Genomic DNA, 21,206 nt, shown 5'->3' with positions numbered 1-21,206 from the left:
AGGGTGTGTGCCTGGGTGGCCGCACACAAGAGAATGAAGGGCCACCCACCTAATTAGTGGAGCCGCGCAGGCGTGGTTTCACTCATGAGGTGCCTGGACCTTGGAGAAGATGCACATGTAAAGTGAGGTGGTGGCCTTTGGGGGAATAGGGGGTAGATGGGAGGGGGAAGTGGGGTGAGGTGGGGGAAGTATGAGGTAGGTGGGGAGGCAGTGGGGTGAGAAGAGGGAGTGGGGGGAATTTGGGACGTGCAGGGCTGTGGCGGCCAGAGAAAGAGGCGACTTTCACCAGCACCAGGGCTGCGGCTGCTGAGGAGTGACGGCCCTCCTTCCCAGCCTCAGCTTGGGGGCTGCCGCAGCAGGTGAGAGAGGGAGAGACCCTGCCCCCCCCTTCCCAGCTTGGGGGCTGCCATGGTGGGGGAGAGAAGGCACATGCATTGCATCAGAAAGGTAAGACTACTGATATTAAAATGAGTTGTGTGCTTTTATTTGAAGAACAAAAAAATGTTAATTATTATTATGGTTTTTTATATACAACTTTTATCCAAAGCGCTTTACAATAGTTAGCTAACGGTACAAACAACATTTGGAAAGATCATTAAATGGTCCACCAAGACCCTCAGCAATTTTCAAGTGGTCCACAAAAAAAAAAAAAGTTTGAGAACCACTGCTCTATTCACCATGCTCACATCTGAATAATTCTTGGCTGAATAATATATTGCAGGTAAACATCAGTACGACGATGTTTTGATATTTTTATTTTTCCAATCATTTTTTAATTCTTTACTATCACAGTACTATATGAAAGTTTGCCTAATTATCTTAGTAGGAAATACCAAATGGGGGGAGTGGGCCCTGTGGTTAGTACCTGTGGCATTGTAGTCAGGACTCCCTTTCACAGTTTTTACTCCCCCACTGAAATCAAGTAAAGATGGAGTAAGGGCTACAGGATCCAGCCTTTAATGTGAATGTAATACATCACTAGATAGGCTGTACATTTTTTATTTTTATGTATTATCATGGGAATTTAGTAAGGGCCTGCTCCCAATGGAAGTGGCACTAGATTAGAACAAAGGCTGGTGAGGGTATGGGGTGGACGAATGTTCTTATATTATCCTTCATACCATTTTGTAGGATTCAAAAAGACAATAAACATACCAATTACTTGCATGGGTGGTTCCACGTCTGCTGTGGCTTCTTCCAACAATGACAGCAGTTTGGCTGATATTTGATGGACTGTTTCAATGTTGCTAAACAAGCCAGCCACGTCAAACCTAACAATCTGATGGAAAACAAATATTGAGCAACTAATAGAAGCATAAGGAGGGACACTGAATAGTGCAGGCTTTTTCCTGCTTAGCCTCAAGTGTTCAAAACTCCAGGACATGCCACTTTTTGCAAAAGCCTATGTAAACATCCTTGCTGCAATTTCAAGGACACATGTGCAGTGTTTTAATTAATACAACTGGGCTAAAGCAGTTAACAAGGGGCACTTTATCAAGTGTATTTAAACTTATTTTGAACAATTCCTAAAGGAATATGTGTGTCTTGGAGAGAGGTAAATATTATTAGCTAGCTAAAGGAAGAGCTGTAGCTGGCTAAAATGTTTACTTACTTCCTCACAAAGAAAAAAGACAGTAAAACTGAAAGTGACAATTATGAGAGAATCTGATCCCTTTATGGTGTTACCCATAGAGACTGCATAAATTGAGCCCTGATTGTTTGTTTACATAGGTGCCACATATCAGGCAAATAACCTTTCTGTACTAGAAGAGGCCATTTTATGTGAGGAGATAGGAGTAAAATCAAGGCAGTGTATTTTGGCTAAAATAAACAGATTTATGGTTATTACAGAGACAAAGTGGGTGAGGTAATACCTTTTATTGGACCAACTTCTGGCCTGAGAGCTCTTCCTAGCCTGAAAGCTTGTCTCTCTAACCAAGTTGGTCCAATAAAAAATTACCTCACCCACCTTGTCTCTAATATCCTGGGACCAACACAGCTACAACAACACTGCATATGTAGATTTATGATTAGTCATTAATATAATCTGTGTGCCAAACCCTCTGCTGATGCAAACTGGCACAACTTCATTGACTTCAATGAAGCTAAACCAATTTACACTAACAGGAAATCTTAATACATAGGGCAAAATTATCTCACTGCTTATTTTGAAATAGGCAAAAAAAAAAATTTTTTTGAAAATATACTCTTCACACTGGCAACTTGCTTCCATGGACAGAAGGACAGTCATTAAGGTTATGGAACAATTAGAGTTACCCAGTATGTGGAAAGGCAGAAAACTAAAGGCAGTGTTGATTTTGGCAGATATGCTAGTCCTTCTGAACATGCCTAACCATTAGTAATAGAACTGTGTGTTTACATAGCAGCTTACAGAAGGAGTCCAGGAGAATCAAATTGCATGTTACCGTAACAGAATCAACATCATGTTTTAATTGCTTGTGTAGTTAATTTCTGATTATAGAGATTAACAACATTTTTGCTCCATTAGGAAATGTGAAATATTCATCTCTAGCTCAATCTTCTAGACACAATTTTTTTTCCTGTTGAAGCAGTCTGCCCTCAAATAAATAAAAAACAAGCTTTCAAATGTGGTTATTCACCTCAAAAATAATCTTAAAAGCGTATGACATTCTTAAAGCCTTCTTTTAAAAAATTGAGATTATGTTAAATTAAAAATGTAGGGTTGTGATCTTGTTTTTATAAGATTTTGTCTTTTATCAGTGGATCTCTGATACCTTACCTACTGCAATGTGCACGTGGTATTCAGAAATACATGGGCACATAATGACAAAGGTGCAAACTGGTATATGTGCCTAACTGATAAAAGTAGCAAACAATGGAAAAAGTGTCTTCAGTATGAAGAGCAGCAAATGGATACATAAGGTGGTTCCAAATGCCAGGAGCTGCAGAGAAGAAAGCTCTCACATCAACATTGGCAAGACTGTAATTGGTGAGTGCAGCTAGAGAGGAGAGGAAGAGAGACAAGGAGCAATGTTGTCCTCTCAGTAACACCAGCAGGTGCCAGGGTTTCTACGGGCTTGTCTACATGGTGCCAGCAAAGCACATAAGAGCACTTTACAGATCACACCCCTCTAATGTGTTGTGCTACAGGCCCTACGGGCGCAGGTTAAAATGAACTAAATACCTTACAGAGCACACCAGCAGGGTCTACATCAGGCTGTAATTGAGCAACATGTTAGAGTGGTTCACAAATCACAACCCTCTACTGCACTTTGCCATGCCTAAAATAGATAGGATTCCAGGAGAGATGGAGTCAAGGCAGTTGAAAAATAGTTTGGCACAACTTAAGCAGGCAAATTGTTTCATATGGAACCATACATACACAGTTCAGATAACTGGCTAAAGACCCAGTGTGGATTCTGAGCTGTGCTAGTAGCATATAGCAGCTGCCTGGCCTGGTAGACTGTGAGGTAGGAGGACAACTTAAATTTGTCTGCCAGAACCTGTTGCATAACCAGCATGTGAGTGCTCCCACCTGCAGGGAATGCTGGTACTCCAGCACACAGTTTGCCCAAAACTGCAAAGGTTTTTGGGGAAAAATGTGCTCTCTCTGAATAGCAGCCAAGCAAGTTTGAAGTTTCTGTGGAAAAGCAGAATGGGTATAAACTGAGCTGTAAGACCCGCAGGAAAGATGTAATCTGATCCATCCTGCTTACATGTAGCTTCACTATCTAAAATGCAAATACCTCAGGACTCACTGGGTTGCCTTGCCTAGCATTTTCCCACAACAGCTGTTCAAGCAACCAGGATGAGTTTGTTTGAATAAAAGCGGTCTTCAAGGGTGAAATTCACCATGGTGTGAATAACATTCAAGCCCCTTACTAGGGAAGTTGGTGTAGTGGAGCTTCCATAATGATGGGACAAAGTCAGGGGAGGGGACGTGTAATCTGTGATTACACAGGAGGCTGCCCAAGCAGCATGGAAGAGCTGAGGCTGCTATTCTATTTCACAGCCTGGAATAATGGCCATGGGGTTCAGGGTGAGGAGGTCTGTGCTGCAGTCCTGTTTCTGCCCCATTTATTCCAGCTTTATGCAGGTGAAATGAGCTTCACCCTGAAAGCCTTTAGCATTTAAAGTATTCCTGCTTGCCCTCCCTGCAGAAAGACCTACCCCCTCCAAAAAGTCAGGCCTAGAATTGTACCTTTTCTATTCACTTTTCTATTCACTTTTTCACCATTCCTGCATATCCCTTAGCAGACATTTGTGTTTATTGTTGATTGCAGACAGAGCAGTGGTGAATGCAGATCTCTGTCAAATCAGCCTTTCCTCCGAAACACAAAACAAATAAACCCAACACTTTATTACCTGCTTGTTTCTCAAGGGCTGAACCACTTCCCTGATGCACAGCTCCAGGTCACTGAGGTAGTCTTTCTCTGTCTGCACCAGTTCTGCAATGATTTTTACCCTCTTGGCCATCATTCGCCTGGTCAGCTGCTCTTCATTCTCCTGCAGTGAAGTGACGGGTGACAAGGACCCAGCTTGTGGGGCCATCTTTTCTGTTAAAATTTAGCACAGAAAACTTATGAGAACTGTAGTGTAAGAACCTTTATTCCCACTGTCATACCTACTCCGGTTCAAGTCACTGATATATGTTTAGTCTATTCAGAGTCATGGAAGATGCTTGGTGTATCTCAGACAAGGATAAACCCTGCCTCATTGGCCAAAGCAAGGAAAGCCAAACAAGCAGCAGACTCGTGGTTTCATTGCCCTGGAATGGGGAGCTTCACTGTCGGAATCCTGTGCACCGAGCAGCATAGCTCCTTCCAGGGTTTGCTCTGTGTTAGTGCAGGGGGAGAATATGGAGTCAGAAACAATGCTAGTGTCCACTGAAGACTCCCCTAGCCACATGGGCAATGAGGGGAAAAGTATATTCAGCAGAGTAGCTACATAGGAATTGCTATACAGGATCAGGCCAGTGGTCCATGTAGCCCAATTAACCTGTCTCTGAGTGCCCAGTAGCAATTGCTTTGGTGGAAGAAACCCTGCAACCGGCAGTTATGGGATAAGGCTGTGGTCATCTGGGGCAGGTTACTATCTTAAATTTAGGCTGGGACTTTTGAAAGAGCTGAAGGACTTAGATGCATATCTCCCATTTAAAATTATTAGGATTTGTGCATTTGACTCCTTTAGAAATAAAATCTTGGCCCTAGATTAACTCTTTGGGGCAGGAAAAATTTCACTTCCTATGTAAGGTGAAGATTGCGTTTAACTGAGCCTCACTGGAATAACCTTTGCCCTGTTGAAAGAGATGAATGTGTGGCTCAGGGATACAGGAAGTTGTGCTACAAATTCATCTGTCCATGATGATGATGAAGTCTGTAATTCTATCTGATTAGGTTCCGTTGCCCATTGCTGAGAAATTCTAGGAGAATTAGGTCAGCTGTGAGATCCAGTAACAAAGGATCCCAAGGGCAGGAGACACGGGGATGCAGCCACTCATGGCTAATTTTCCTGATAATAAACCCAAAATACCTATTTTATCCCAGACATTCGGAAATGTTCCTTTGATATTGGTGAGTCACATATATGTGTTACAGGTAGAGAAGAAGGAAATTTGCATGTTTCACAGAGCATGTAAGTCTGTAATGAGGTTCCTTCCTTTCATAGGTTCATAAGGCATTCGGTTTGCCAAACTGGCAGATACACTATGTGTGAGCTGCGTAGACAGGTTGTGTATTTTATCTGTAGGCACAGATCTACCTCTTTTTCACCAGGAAAAAACACTTGATAGGAAGAGAGACTTTGGAGGGTGTTTAAGATACTGCTAGCCACAAGATGGTGTATAGAACCACCAAAAAATGGACATACCGTTACTGAGTGTCAGTGCAATACTCCTATAACAGTTTGACAGCAGAGAGACTTACAGCTGAGTGGCAATGCAGTGGCACCCTCTGTTGAGACCCAGACTCTTATGCTATTTGTGTCTACATTTTGTATACACCCTATTGCCTAACAAGCCAGTAACAAGATGTATCTTTCATTTTTGCAAGGTGATAACCAATATTGAATCTTCTGTAGTTTATGAATGAACTGCTTAGCAGGAGAAGAGTCATAAACATCCAGCAATGCCTGCATAAGACAATGAAGGACTAGGTCTCTGATACTTGTGATAATGTTTATGAGAGAACCAACAAGCTTGCAAGATGGAATATTCTGAGTTGTTCATCATCATGGGTCATAAATTGTTATTGATCCGACATGTCATCATCATCTTCTATAATTATGCTGAGTGCTGACCCTGGATATTCTGAAAGGGCAGTTGTGTTGCTAATCTTACCCTCATTATATGACACACTTACTAGTAAGCCTGTGTGGCCATGGGTTTTTTTAATCAGAGCATTTCTTTGCCTCAATTTTGATATTTTCAAACACAAAGGATGAGCCTGAATAAATGTGTAGCCCTATCCAGTTAGGGACTTTTCTGCTTAGATTTTTTTTTATTCTCTTGGGCAATCATTATTTCCACCATTGAGCTTCTCAGCCTTGGTGTGAAAATAGAAGAGGGGTGATCAGGAGGGGTGAATATTTTCTTCTTCAGGTTGAAACGTTGCCATCAAAATGGCAAACTAGGCAAAGGATGTTTATCCTCTCCAGGCCTAATTGATCCAGATTTTTAGATCAAATTCAGCCCTGACGTGAGCAGGTGCAATTTTACTGACTTCAGTGAAGCAGCATCCACTTGTAATACCCATTCATCATGAATGCTGCAAAGTGGAATAAATGAACAGGCTGTTGCTATACCCAGCAATTGGCCCACACCGGTAAAGAGGAGAACAAAGGGATCATTTGTACCTTTTCATGGCCTCCTTCCAATTACTTCTCATTTCCCAGCTAAAAACATAGGGCCAGAGCTTTCCGTCTGCTTCCTCTATGCAATAGTGCACTCATTTTTTAAATAGAAATCTTGATTTGTGACTATACTTAAAACTTCAGAGTGAACCACTGAAAATACTGCAGAATTGAATCCATTTAAGTTCTATGTGTAGTGATCTCTGTGCAAAAATCAACATTTCCACTGAGGTGGCATGTGAAAATAATTTAGTTTCTGAAAATGCGCATAAAGCACCGGACAACATGGAAAATCCCACTAGTATCACTCTGCCTGGCTATCAGGACTAATAGGACATTATTGGAAATGTGAATGTAAACAGACTTATTGAAGAGAAACATTCTAACCTTACACTATAATTTTTTTTCTAATGAACAAAATAAACTATTGCATTCCATTTTGGGCTTCAAGATGTAACCCTTGAGTTGTTCTTTTCGTTTGTCATTCAAATTGCTTGATCAAATTCAATCCTTGTATTGTCAGTACTCACTTATTAGTCTTAATATATGGTACATAATATAGGTACCAGGAAATAACTATACTCAACCTCAACACTAAGAAATAGCTAGGAGAAATTTCAGTATATCTTGTTTTCTTTGTATTTTTGTAATATAACTTTACATTTTTGCTAAATATATTTACTTTTTCACTTTGGATATGCCTGTCTCTATACAATGCAAAAGGGAGCTACTGAATCAATGATTACAGCAGAACTTGTGGTTTTATGTTCAGCTGATTGCTTTTGAGCCCTTTGAGGATATTAATAGGATTCTATGGTCAGAAGGGAAAGAGGGAAAGCTTGAGGAATGCAGCTACAGCAAACACATACTTCAAATACAGGCAGACTTTCTTTTCTATCAGGCACCTGCATCAACAGTGGTATAAGTCTGGTGAGGGCTGGGGGAGGAGAAAGAAGAAGCATTGCTTAGGCGCAGTGCCATTGCTAAAAACATAGGGCCAGAGTCTCTTTGTCCTTAGAGATGTTAGGTTATAAGAGCATAACATTCTCCAAGTAATGATACTGTCAAAGCAGCTACCTGTGTTTTACTTGTTCCTTTTGTGAATATACAGTCTAAAAACATCCCTCAAAGATAATCACAAAGAAGCAAATCCCTGCACTTACCTCCACGGGTACAGAGGGTCTCCTGGCAATAGGAGGGTCTGGGTAGGATTTGTGGAACTATATGCCTTGTGTGCAATACACAGTAGATCCCTCCTCTGCAATAGCTCCCTCACAGAACAGCAACTTGCAGGAGGTGTTGAGGCCTGCTTCGGGAGAAGCCAGAACCAGAAGATCCACCATCCTCCAGTCCTTCTACTTCATAGAACGGGCAGCCCTGGGAGTAGGAGTCTTCCTAATTTCCCAGATAAGGTAGTCAAGTTGGATGCTAGATGTGCTCCAAGGGCCCTGTCCTTACTTCCTGTGTACATACCCAATATTCTCATTGAAGGAGAGTCGGACAATTGAGTTGATGGTGTGTTACATGTCAGTGAGTATAATGTTGTAAAACAAAACTAGTGGTCCTACAGGATGAAATTGCCCCCTCTGCAGAAGGTCAGTACATAAGCCTTATGCTGACACTCTGCAGTCAGGGGCATTTCACCCAAGTAATGACAGAGAGAAGCTATGAAAATAACCAGTGCGTAAGAAGAAAAAAAAATACAGTATTTAGAACACAAGAAGAGGAATATTATAGTATATGTGAGTTTGCATGAGTTGCCAGGGCAATGAAATTTCTCAGAACATCAGGACCAGAGATAGTTTGTAATTAGGTAATTCAACCCTCAGTCATTATTTGTTTTGCATCAGGTATAGAAAAAAATCCACATATTATATGAAATTCCTTTCTTCAGTTCCTTGACATTAGACTGTTAATTCTGTGTGTGCTGACAGGAGAATAGAGATATCCCCATGGGAATGTGCAGGAAGAGAAAGCTTATTGCTGTGTGACAGAAGAATGCCTTGACTGTTAGTGCTATTACCTGCAAATAAACCTTTCCAATATGTCATGGACTGGTGTATTTATATCAGTCTTATGCTACTTGGTTAATGTTGGTAATGGAAGACCTGAGGAAGGGCTACATCCAATGATATGCACATGTCAAGCTTTGGCATGGATAGTCTGAAAGGATTGTCAGGTGTCTCTGACCCAGGATCTAACAATTTTGATTAATAAAATGTTTATTCGTGGGTCTGACCGTGTGTATGGAGATAGATATCCTATACACTTTAAAAACATTGGGTCTTAGTCTTCACTCCCTTAGAGTATGTCTATTTCAGTAGCCCTTTGGAGCCTCAGTCATGGTCCCCATTGTGCTAGGTGCTGTACAAACATAGAACACAAAAATGGTTCCCCAAAGAGGTTACCTCAGTGAAACTCCAAAGAGTTCAACAGAGTTGCTCCGGATTTACACTGGGGCAAGTAAAGGAGACTTACGCCCACTGAATAGAAATTTGAGCATGGAAGGACAAGTGGACTTGTTGTCTGATATGATCTCAAGACAATGGGTATATTTACTGCACTAGTGTAATCTATGTAAATTTTTAGCCCTAATTGGACTTTAATTCAATCAAGAAAACAGTGTGTATGATAACACCCATTGTTTCATGTTCTCTGTGTATATAAATCTCCCCACTGTATTTTCCACTGAATGCATCCGATGAAGTGAGCTGTAGCTCACGAAAGCTTATGCTCAAATAAATTTGTTAGTCTCTATGGTGCCACAAGTCCTCCTTTTCTTTTTAAGAAACCAGCTGTTTCAAAGAGCAACAAATTTTGCAGTGCAATAAGAAATTAGCTCTATGTATATTTAAAATCTAAATATAGTCCAAAGCATATAAGGGAATTGGGGAGAAATATGTGGGCTTTCAGTGAGGAGATGCAGTAGCAGGGGGTTGGAAAAGCTGTCAGCTGACAGGAAGAAGAGGCGTACAGTTCAGTGAGGGTTAGAAGAAAGAAAAAGGCTGGGGGAGGGGTTGTTCTCTGACTTCTTATAACATCAAAGGGTAGTGCTGCTACCCTCCAAAAATACTGCAAACAATCTGATATTACAGCTGATCAGTACAGCACTAAAATGACAAGTCAAAACCAAGGGTATTAATACTAGATAGACTTCCAACATGAAGATTTTTCAAAAATATTTATTACCTTCAGGTGAAATACTGCAAATCCCTACATCAGATACTTTCTGGAAACCCACCTTTTCCATAATCCCTCAAACAATAATTCATCCCCTTATGCCAAGCTCTTATCTAGCTAGTTTTAAAAGAAACAAACGTAACATAAGTAATCTCTTCCAATATTTTGTGTGTTCCTCCTACGTTTACACGACTGCAGCTCAACTACAGTACTGTAGCTGATGGAGGTAATCCATCTTTCTTAAAGGGGGTAAGGCCAATGGAAGAATTTTTCTGTTGACCTAGCTGCATCTATACAGGAAGTTAGGTCAACCTAACTGTGTTGAACAGGGTGCAAAAATTTTCACAGCCCTGAGCAACATAGCTAGGTCAATCTAATTTCTAAGGGCATGGCTACACGTGCAAGTTAGAGCACATTAAAGCAGCCCCGGGCACCCTACCTCACGACGAGTCCACACTAGCAAGGCACGTAGAGCGCACTGACTCCGCGGCTAGAGCGCTCCTGGTACTCCACCTCAGCGAGTGGAATAACATTTTGGGTACCCCCACCGGAGTACCATGGTGCCAGTGTGGACTTTCTGGCCTGTTAATGCGCTCTGATCAGCCTCCAGAAGTGTCCCACAATGCCTGTTCTAGCCACTCTGGTCATCAGTTTGAACTCTACTGCCCTGTCCTCAGGTGACCAACCATCAGACCTGCCCTTTAAATTCTCTGGGAATTTTGAAAATCCCCTTCCTGTTTGCTCAGCTAGGCGTGGAGTGCTCTCAGCGCATCTTTCCAGGTGACCATGCCTCCATGAGCCAGGCAATCCCCTGAATGGAGCAATGGCGAGGTGCTGGACCTCATCAGTGTTTGGGGGGAGGAAGCTGTCTAGTCCCAGCTGCACTCCAGCCGTAGGAATTACGATACCTTCGAGCAGATATCAAGGTGACATGATGGAAAGGGGCCATGACCGGGACACACTGCAGTGCCGGGTTAAAGTGAAGGAGCTGCGGAATGCCTACCGCAAAGCCCACGAGGCAAACAGCCGCTCCGGTGCTGCCCCTGCGACCTGTGGTTTCTACAAAGAGTTCGATGCGATACTCGGAGGCAACCCCACCTCCATTCCAAGTACCACCATGGACACTTCAGAGCCCAGTTCAACAAGGCAGGAGGAGGAGGAGGAAAGCAGGAGCAAGGGTGCTGAGGTGGAGGAAGACACCCCCCCATCCCTAGACGTATGCAGCCAGGAGCTGCTGTCAAGCCAGGAGGAAGGTAGCCAGTCGCGGCAGCCAGTGCTTGGGGAAGGACAAACACCAGAGGAGGTTCCCGGTAAGCAGCTTTTATTTTGGGAAGGAAGTTATTCGGTGTGGGCTCTTGGGGCGAGGAGGGTTAGGGCTCCATGCATGCTTAGATGCGGAGTAGGGCGTTGATGTGCTCTCTCACATCGCAGTAATCGGCCTCAGTGATTTCTTCAAAGGTCTCATCCAGAAGTTGGGCAATGTGCTTGAGCAGGTTTCTTGGGAGAGCCACTGTGGTCCTTGCCCTAGTCAGGCTAACTGTGCCATGAGGGGCGGGGGGACAATTGCTGCACACAGGCAAGCTGCATATGGGCCAGGGCAGAAGCCGTACTGTAGTAGAAGACCCTCCCTTGCTTCCCAGGTCACCCTCAGCAGCGAGATATCTTCCAGGACGAACTCCTGTGGAAAATGTGGGGAGAGTGTTCAGTATAGGGGCCTGCTGCAGCTGTTGGCTCTCCCCAAGGCACAGAAACCTAGAGGACAGTACAGCTGTGAAACAATCAGTCCCCCTTGACCCTGTGCTTACTCACCATTTTGGGGCTCCCGTGGGTTATGTGCGCTAGCTTTGGGATGGGCAAATTATGCTATTGTGTAGACTGTGCTTGCCCTTAAGTACGGGGGAATCATTGCTCTGTCTGGTGTGAACAATGTTGCCTCTGTTAAGTGTTGCATTTTGCCTTTACAGATGCAACCTTGAGATCTCAGCCGTCCGTGTTATCACCAGCTGAAAGACTTTAACGAATTAGGAAGAGGCCATGTAAAAGCAAAGAAGACATGCTGCATGAAGTCATGCAGCAGTCCCTTAATGAGAATCTAAAAGTGCAGGAATGGCGGGACAGTGAAAGGAGGATCCACCAGCAGACTGAGGAGCGCCGGCACAAAAGCACGGTGCTCTAGCAGCAAAGCACGGATCAGCTGATAAGCATAACGGAGCGCCAAACGGACTCAATCCAGGTGCTCGTAGCCATGCAGGCGGAGCACTACTGTGCCCGCCTCACCCTAGACCCCTTGTCCAAAAACCTCTTTCCCTTGTGCCCCAATGTCACCTCCAACCCACTTTCTCCAGCATCTGGGTTCTTATCCCACCAGCTGCCTCCAGCACCTGTAGCTTCACCACCCAGCCCTGAAAACTATGACCCTTACCCAGTGCACTCAATGCCCATCACCATGCAGTAGAGCCATCCTGAAGTGCAGCACTCGTTGCACACCACTCCAGACAGGAAGGCTGAGTATGAGAACAGGGCATATGCAAATCTGTGATTGTACCGTTCCCCACCCCATCCCCTTGCCCTTTCTGTTTCCCAAGCAGTTGTGTTTCTTTTCAATAAATGAATTTTCTTTTCAATAAATGGATTTTTTGGCTTTGAAAACATTCTTTATTATTGCATAAAGTAAAGGATACCTTAGCCCAGGAAAGCAACAGGCACTGCAAGTCAGCGTAGCAAACACCGGTTCCTACAAACATTGGAGTCACTGCACTTCACGCCTCTGCAGGGCACCAGACATTACTGATGGCTCTCAGCCTCAAATTGCTCCTTCAAGGCATCCCTAATCCTTGCAGCCCCGCGCTGGGCCCCTCTAATAGCCCTGCTCTTTGGCTGTTCATATTTAGCCTCCGGGTTCCATGCCTGAGGGAATCTTTCACCCTTCCTTTCACAAATGTTATGGAGGGTACAGCACATGGATATAACTGAGGGGATGTTGTCATCGGCCAGGTCCAGCTTCCCATACAGAGACTGCCAGCGGCCCTTTAAATGGCCAAAAGCACACTCCACAGTCATTCTGCACTGGCTCAGCCTGTTGTTGAACCACTCCTTGCTGCTGTCAAGGCTCCCTGTGTAGGGTTTCATGAGCCATGGCATTAAAGGGTAAGTGGGGTCTCCAAGGATCACAATGGGCATTTCGACTTCCCCTATGGTGATCTTCTGGTCTGGGGAAAAAGTCCCGGCTTGCAGCTTCCTGAACAGGCCAGTGTTCCGAAAGATGCGTGTGTCATGCACCTTTCTGGGCCAGCCTGCATTAATGTCAATGAAACACCCATGGTGATCCACAAGCACCTGGAGAACCATAGAGAAATACCCCTTCCGATTAATGTATTCGGAGGCTAGGTGGGCTGGTGCCAGAATTGGAATATGCGTGCCATGATCGCCCCTCCGCAGTTAGGGAAACCCATTTGTGCAAAGCCGGCCACAATGTCATGCACGTTACCCAGAGTCACAATTCTTCTGAGCAGGATGCGATTAATAGTCCTGCAAACTTGCATCAACACGATTCCACCGGTTAATTTTCCCACTCCAAACTGGTTAGCGACCGATCGGTAGCTGTCTGGAGTTGACAGCTTCCAGATTGCAATAGCCACCCACTTCTCCACTGTCAGGGCAGCTTTCAATTTTGTGTCCTTGCGCCGCAGGGTGGGGGCAAGCTCTGCACACAGTCCCATGGAAGTGGCTTTTCTCACCCCAAAGTTCTGCAGCCGCTGCTCGTCATCCCAGATGTGCATGACGATGTGATCCCACCACTCAGTGCTTGTTTCCCGAGCCCAAAAGTGGCGTTCCACGGTGGTGAGCATGTCCATGAATGCCACAAGCAAACTTGTGTCGTATGTATTACTTGAGTCGATATCATCGTCTGAGTCCTCACTGTCAGTTTGGAGCTTAAGGAGTAACTCGGCTTCCAAACATGACGTGCTGGCAAGACTCGTCAGCATACTCCTTAGCAGTTCAGGCTCCATTCCCGCAGACGGAAAGGAAAGACAGAGCACGCAGTACAAAAAATGTTGAAAGATGGTGCCAAACGTGGACGGAAGCACAGGGATTGCTGGGATGTGAACTGATGCATCACGGGGCATTGGGACAGGACCCAGAATGCCCCACACCCTCCGCCCCCTTCCCACAAGCCACAGCGCCAGAATGGGGAAGAGGTGCTCTGTGGGATAGCTGCCCATAATGCACTGGTCCCAATGCCGCTGCAAGTGTGGCAAATGTGGCCACGCCAGTGCGCTTGTAGCTGTCAGTGTGGACAGACTGCAGCGCTTTCCCTACTGCGCTCTCCGAAGGCTGGTTTAACTCAAAGCGCTCTACATCTGCAAGTGTAGCCATGCCCTAAGTGTAGACTTGGCTTCGCTTAAGCCCGGATCCTGCAGACACTTATGCATGTGAGTAACTACACTCACTGAACTCGAGTCACTCAGGTACAAAAGTGTTTGCAGGATGGAGGCCTCAGAGTAGTCCAAGCCCAGCTATGATGCAATACATAAATGTTTACATAGATAACAATGATTTTCACTGCTGTTGGTCCAAGTTTTATAGGAAAGACCATATCTTACTAGAAGGGAGACCAACAATTTGTTTTAAAAACTGACAAACTAACCATTTTATATGATTGTTAAGGACAGTAGTAATTTCCTCACTTATTCAGTCAAAAGCAAATGACATTATTTGCAGGGGACTGGGAGTCAGAAGTCCTAAGATGCATCTAAGCACATATAAGAACCCCACCAATGTTTCTAAATAAATCACAAGCATTAATTAATTATCTTCATGACATCCATGTACTGTAGTAACATATTACCCCCCAGCTTTACCAGGGAGAGAACTGTGGTATAGAGAAATGACTTAGCCAAGGAATCTGTGGCAGATCCAGGAACCAAACTCAGATCTCCTGAATTCCAACCAAGTTCCTTTTTATTTTGGTTCTGCCACTGACTGAGGTGCTCTGTGACATCAATCAGTAGGTGCCTAGGTTTACCCATATGTAAAATGGGGCTAATAGTACCTTACAGAAGATACTGAGAGACTTAACTGTGAAATTTAAGAATGAAATGATGCTATTGAAGTGCAAAATGTGCAGCCTTTCTCAAAAGGAATTTTTTAAATGAATGAAACATCAAGATGTTGAATGACCACTCATACTAGATAAGTGCATTAACTGGATGTTTCTGGTATAATCATTAGTTAACATTTCCATAGCTATGCTGCTAATTAAGTGATTAAGTTTTAAAGTGAAAAGCCTTTACAATGAGAAGTTCACACCTCTTGTAATCCTTTTGTTTCAATATCTCGATTCACAAAGCTAACTGAGTGCCCCTGGTTATCTTTGCAACCAGAGATCGAGTAACTCTTTTTAGATAAAAGTTTAGATTCTGTAGAAAATGGCAAAATCTAATGGAAATCCATGGGGAGGCCCTAAATCCTTAAGAATTATGGATTTTTCATGTCTGTAATTCTACTCATACAAATTGCACGCACTTTTCTTTGGTCCTAACAACCTTTTAAAAGTACATTCTAGTGCCTGTGAAAGGGCTGGAATGACAACAGCACAGTCATAGCATGGGTTATAGCTGCTCTCATCATCTTCTAGGCCATGTCTATGCTACGGAAGCACAGCAAGGGTGCAGCTGCTGTAGCACCTTAGTGTAGACGCTTCCTACATTGATAGAAGGAGTTTCTACATCAATTGTAGTTAATCCACCTCTTTGAGAAGTGGAGAGAACTCTTGGGTCAATCTAGCCATGTCTACACTGGGGGTAGGTCAACCTGATTCTCAGAACATAGGATGATATCACTTTTAACTGTGGCCACACCCTAGTGAATATTCTGCTTCGATTGATGTGGCTACTATCACTCAGAGATGGTGTCCGTTCAGCAACGGAAAAACCCCTTCCATTGACATAGGCTGCGTCTACACTATGGGGTTATATAGTGACATAGCTAGGTCAGTCTAAGGGCTTGTCTACACTGGCACTTTACAGCGCAGCAACTTTCTTGCTCAGGGGTGTGAAAAAACACCCCCTGAGCGCTGCAAGTTTAAGCGCTGTAACGTGCCAGTATAGACAGTGCATCAGCGCTGGGTAGCTAGGCCCCTCATGGAGGTGGTGTTTTTAGAGAGCCCTATTTTGCACCAGTACAGTGCACCTACCTTAGGGGTTTCAACTGGTGTTGCACAGTCAAAACTCTCACAAATTTTCCTAATATAAACAGGCTTCACTTAAATACAAGTTCTTCACTTGTAGACAAGATCTTTTATGTGTGAGGCCTTTTCAACAGGACTGAGTGCCCAGATCTGTCAAGCTATCATTTTTCACTTAAACTAAAATTTCTTAAACCCTGCCTCTGCCCCCCCCCAAAAAAACACTATCAGAGAATGTTTGATAAGACACTGTTAACTGTCAGATCAGTGCTTCTGTAGATCTTCTACAAGCCATTACCCTCTGATGCCACTGAGAGTTACCAAAAGCAACTACAGCATTTGCTCAAGAAACTTCCTGAAAAAGCACAAGATCAAATCCGCACAGACACACCCCTGGAACCCCGACCTGGGATATTCTATCTACTACCCAAGATCCATAAACCTGGAAATCCTGGGCGCCCCATCATCTCAGGCATTGGCACCCTGACAGCAGGATTGTCTGGCTATGTAGACTCCCTCCTCAGGCCCTACGCTACCAGCACTCCCAGCTACCTTCGAGACACCACTGACTTCCTGAGGAAACTTCAATCCATCGGTGATCTTCCTGATAACACCATCCTGGCCACTATGGATGTAGAAGCCCTCTACACCAACATTCCACACAAAGATGGACTACAAGCCATCAAGAACACTATCCCCGATAATGTCACGGCTAACCTGGTGGCTGAACTTTATGACTTTGTCCTTACCCATAACTACTTCACATTTGGGGACAATGTATACCTTCAGATCAGCGGCACTGCTATGGGTACCCGCATGGCCCCACAGTATGCCAACATTTTTATGGCTGATTTAGAATAACGCTTCCTCAGCTCTCGTCCCCTAAAGCCCCTACTCTACTTGCGCTATATTGATGACATCTTCATCATCTGGACCCATGGAAAAGAAGCCCTTGAGGAATTCCACCATGATTTCAACAATTTCCATCCCACCACCAACCTCAGCCTGGTCCAGTCCACACAAGAGATCCACTTCCTGGACACTACAGTGCTAATAAACAATGGTCACATAAACACCACCCTATACCGGAAACCTACTGACCGCTATTCCGACCTGCATGCCTCCAGCTTTCACCCTGACCACACCACACGATCCATCGTCTACAGCCAAGCTCTGCGATACAACCGCATTTGCTCCAACCCCTCAGACAGAGACAAACACCTACAAGATCTCTGTCAAGCTTTCTTACAACTACAGTACCCACCTGCAGAAGTAAAGAAACAGATTGATAGATCCAGAAGAGTTCCCAGAAGTTACCTACTACAGGACAGGCCTAACAAAGAAAATAACAGAACGCCACTAGCCGTCACCTTCAGCCCCCAACTAAAACCCCTCCAACGCATTATTAAGGATCTACAACCTATCCTAAAGGATGACCCAACACTCTCACAAATCTTGGGAGACAGGCCAGTCCTTGCCTACAGACAGCCCCGCAACCTGAAGCAAATACTCACCAACAACCACATACCACACAACAGAACCACTAACCCAGGAACTTATCCTTGCAACAAAGCCCGTTGCCAATTGTGCCCACATATCTATTCAGGGGACACCATCACAGGGCCTAATAACATCAGCCACACTATCAGAGGCTCATTCACCTGCACATCCACCAATGTGATATATGCCATCATGTGCCAGCAACGCCCCTCTGCCATGTACATTGGTCAAACTGGACAGTCTCTACATAAAAGAATAAATGGACACAAATCAGATGTCAAGAATTATAACATTCATAAACCAGTCGGAGAACACTTCTATCTCTCTGGTCACGCAATCACAGACATGAAGGTCGCTATCTTAAAACAAAAAAACTTCAAATCCAGACTCCAGCGAGAAACTGCTGAATTGGAATTCATTTGCAAATTGGATACTATTAATTTAGGCTTAAATAGAGACTGGGAGTGGCTAAGTCATTATGCAAGGTAGCCTGTTAGCTCACGAAAGCTCATGCTCAAATAAATTGGTTAGTCTCTAAGGTGCCACAAGTACTCCTTTTCTTTTTGCGAATACAGACTAACACGGCTGTTCCTCTGAAACCTGTTTCCTCTTGTTTTTTCCTACCCCCCCCCCAGATGTTCTGGTTTAACTTGGATTTAAACTTGAAGAGTGGTCAGTTTGGATGAGCTATTACCAGCAGGAGAGTGAGTTTGTGTGTGTATGGGGGTGGGGGGGATGTGAGAAAACCTGGATTTGTGCAGGAAATAGCCCAACTTGATTGTCATGCACATTGTGTAAAGAGTTGTCACTTTGGATGGGCTATCACCAGCAGGAGAGTGAATTTGTGTGGGGGGGTGGAGGGTGAGAAAACCTGGATTTGTGCTGGAAATGGCCCACCTGATGATCACTTTAGATAAGCTATTACCAGCAGGACAGTGGGGTGGGAGGAGGTATTGTTTCATATTCTCTGTGTATATATAAAGTCTGCTGCAGTTTCCACGATATGCATCTGATGAAGTGAGCTGTAGCTCACGAAAGCTTATGCTCTAATAAATTGGTTAGTCTCTAAGGTGCCACAAGTACTCCTTTTCTTTTTGCGAATACAGACTAACACGGCTGTTACTCTGAAATCTGTAGATCTTATTTTTATTAACAAGTTTGACCAGCCCTGCAGATTTCCTTCCCCACAAATAAACCCTGAATTATCTCTGCTAAAGATCTGCTAAGTGTAAACTTGCATGGCCCTTTCCAAACTGGTTACAGTTCATTTTGCTATCAAGAATGACAATTCACTAGAAGAGGAGTATAGTTCTGAAACCCAGTAGCCCTGATCTTCTCTCACTTTGTTAGTTTTGCACTGCTGTAACTCCATAGACTTCTGTGACTTCCTCACTCCTGATTTACAGTAGTATAAGTCAGAAGAGACTCAAGCCTAATGTGTGAGAAAAGAAGGAGCAGCAACTTCAACAAAGATCACCTATCATGTATCCTGGTATATACTAATACTTAAGTTCCTTTTCTCTCTGGACAGAACAATTAAGTTAGATTTTTCCCACTTTACTAATACAGTTATATTAGTAATACTGTTTTTTCAAAATATTAAGCTGTAAGTAACTCAAATTCCAAAGCATGATTTGTTTTTCACAAAGCAGCAGCAAATTAACTAATAGTGAATTCTTCCTTAAAGTCAGTATTGCGGAGAGGAAAAATTAACCTAAGAAATTAACCTAAAGCTCTTCATACTTCTTACTACATCTGAATAGGTTGCATTTTAGTCACTGAAAGGGAATATCACCAAATCTGTTAACTGCATTTCAACAGATCAGTAGCTATGTACATTATATTTTCTGTTTGAGGGAATGCTATTCCTTTATTAAACGCACCAAAACCATACATATTGTAGTAAAACACATTACTGTTTTATTCCCTGATACAAGAATATTGCCATGAATGGTATTCTGATGTCATAGTTCATCTATTAGTGGTTTGAGCATTGGCCTGCTAAACTCAGGGTTGGGGGTTCAATCCTTGAGGGGGCCATTTAGGGATCTGGGTCAAAAATTGGGGATAGGTCCTGCTTTGAGCAGGGGTTGGACTAGATGACCTCCTGAGGTCCCTTCCAACCCTGATATTCTATGATTCTATGATTAGTACTGTTTTAGTAGTACCCAAAAGCCCCAACTAGGAATTGAACAAACACAGAAATAAGACAATTCCTGTCCCCATGGGTTTATATAAAACATTTATGTAATTTTACAGGTTTCTGCATAATTTGAAGAACTGGGCTGAATTTCCAACCAATTCAGAGATTGACAAAATTTTGGAGTCAGATAATTCATGGATTTGAAAAGTCATTGTAGGTTTATAATTTGAATCAGAGTCACCATTAAAGGCATGTTTCAGAGGAACAGCCGTGTTAGTCTGTATTCGCAAAAAGAAAAGGAGGACTTGTGGCACCTTAGAGACTAACCAATTTATTTGAGCATGAGCTTTCGTGAGCTACAGCTCACGAAAGCTCATGCTCAAATAAATTGGTTAGTCTCTAAGGTGCCACAAGTCCTCCTTTTCATTAAAGGCATGTAGTTGGATATACTTGAAATTCAGACATATGCAATCTAGATAAGAGATGAACACACAATTTTTCTTTTCAATTGAATCAAGATTTAATTTAAACAAAAATATCCCTTGCCACCTCTATTAGTTTGACAGTGTATATCCCATTCCACAAAATACTATCAGCTCATGCGGAGACATATTTTCAAAATACTGAAGAACTGGTAGATAATATGGCTAACATGTAGAGTAGGATTTCAGTTCCATGTATATTTTGTACATAGGCTTTAAAAAGCTGGGCGACATATGAATCCCATTTGGAATCCTATGCAAGTGGCATTATTTATAAATATAAAACCAGCCAGGAATGGTTACCACAGTGGGGGGCTGGGAGGGGGGGAGGGATGGTCACTTAGATTTTAAGCTTTTTGAGAGAGGGACTTCTGGCTTGTTCCCTATTTCTAGGGCGCCTAGCACAATGGGGTCCTGGGGTCCTGGTTTGTGATAGGGCTGCAATACAAATAATAAATAAGTCATTTTCTTCCCGTTACCTTGTAACTTCTGGCTGTATTCCGTCCTGTCAGACTGGCTCCTCCTCAAAGTGCCAGAGTTACCCTGGTCCCCAGAAACACTGTTCTCAACAACGGTGTCCGTCTTCCTTCTCTCCAGCATGTACAGCCTGTGCTTCAAGAAGGTCAAATTCTTCCTCTTGGCTCCCATGCCTTCTTTCCCAGGGGCTTCTTTGGTTTCCATTTTCAGCAGTGACAACCCTCTTCCTTGGGAGACTGTCGATTCTTAGGGAGCTGAGTTGAGTGCTTGTTTCCCAGGCGAGTGCAAAAGCTGCCTATCAGCTCCGCTCACCTGTCTTTGACTCCACAAGTTCACTTGTTCCCTGGCTCAGGTTGCCTGCCACCTCGACTACAAGGCTCCACCCCTATGAAGTCATCCTCTGCTG

The 21,206-nt window shown here is 43.6% G+C and overlaps 1 protein-coding gene across 1 annotated transcript in view; it reads right to left on the bottom strand.

The window, feature by feature from the left end:
- Positions 1-21,004, bottom strand: part of ARHGEF38 (Rho guanine nucleotide exchange factor 38) — a 56,149-nt gene extending 35,145 nt beyond the window's left edge. Inside the window, exons 1-3 of the mRNA XM_073340837.1 lie at positions 20,803-21,004; positions 4,348-4,538; positions 1,156-1,279 (exon numbers count right to left, since the gene is read on the bottom strand). Of these exons, the coding sequence (XP_073196938.1) occupies positions 1,156-1,279; positions 4,348-4,538; positions 20,803-21,004 (517 nt within the window). The remainder of the gene's footprint in view (positions 1-1,155; positions 1,280-4,347; positions 4,539-20,802) is intronic.
- Between the last annotated feature and the right edge of the window lie 202 nt (positions 21,005-21,206).

This window comes from Lepidochelys kempii, chromosome 4 (assembly GCF_965140285.1).
Source record: "Lepidochelys kempii isolate rLepKem1 chromosome 4, rLepKem1.hap1, whole genome shotgun sequence".
Taxonomy (NCBI): Eukaryota; Metazoa; Chordata; order Testudines; family Cheloniidae; genus Lepidochelys; species Lepidochelys kempii.
Note: the sequence above shows the minus strand (reverse complement) of the source record. Positions and strands in the feature narration are given on the sequence as shown.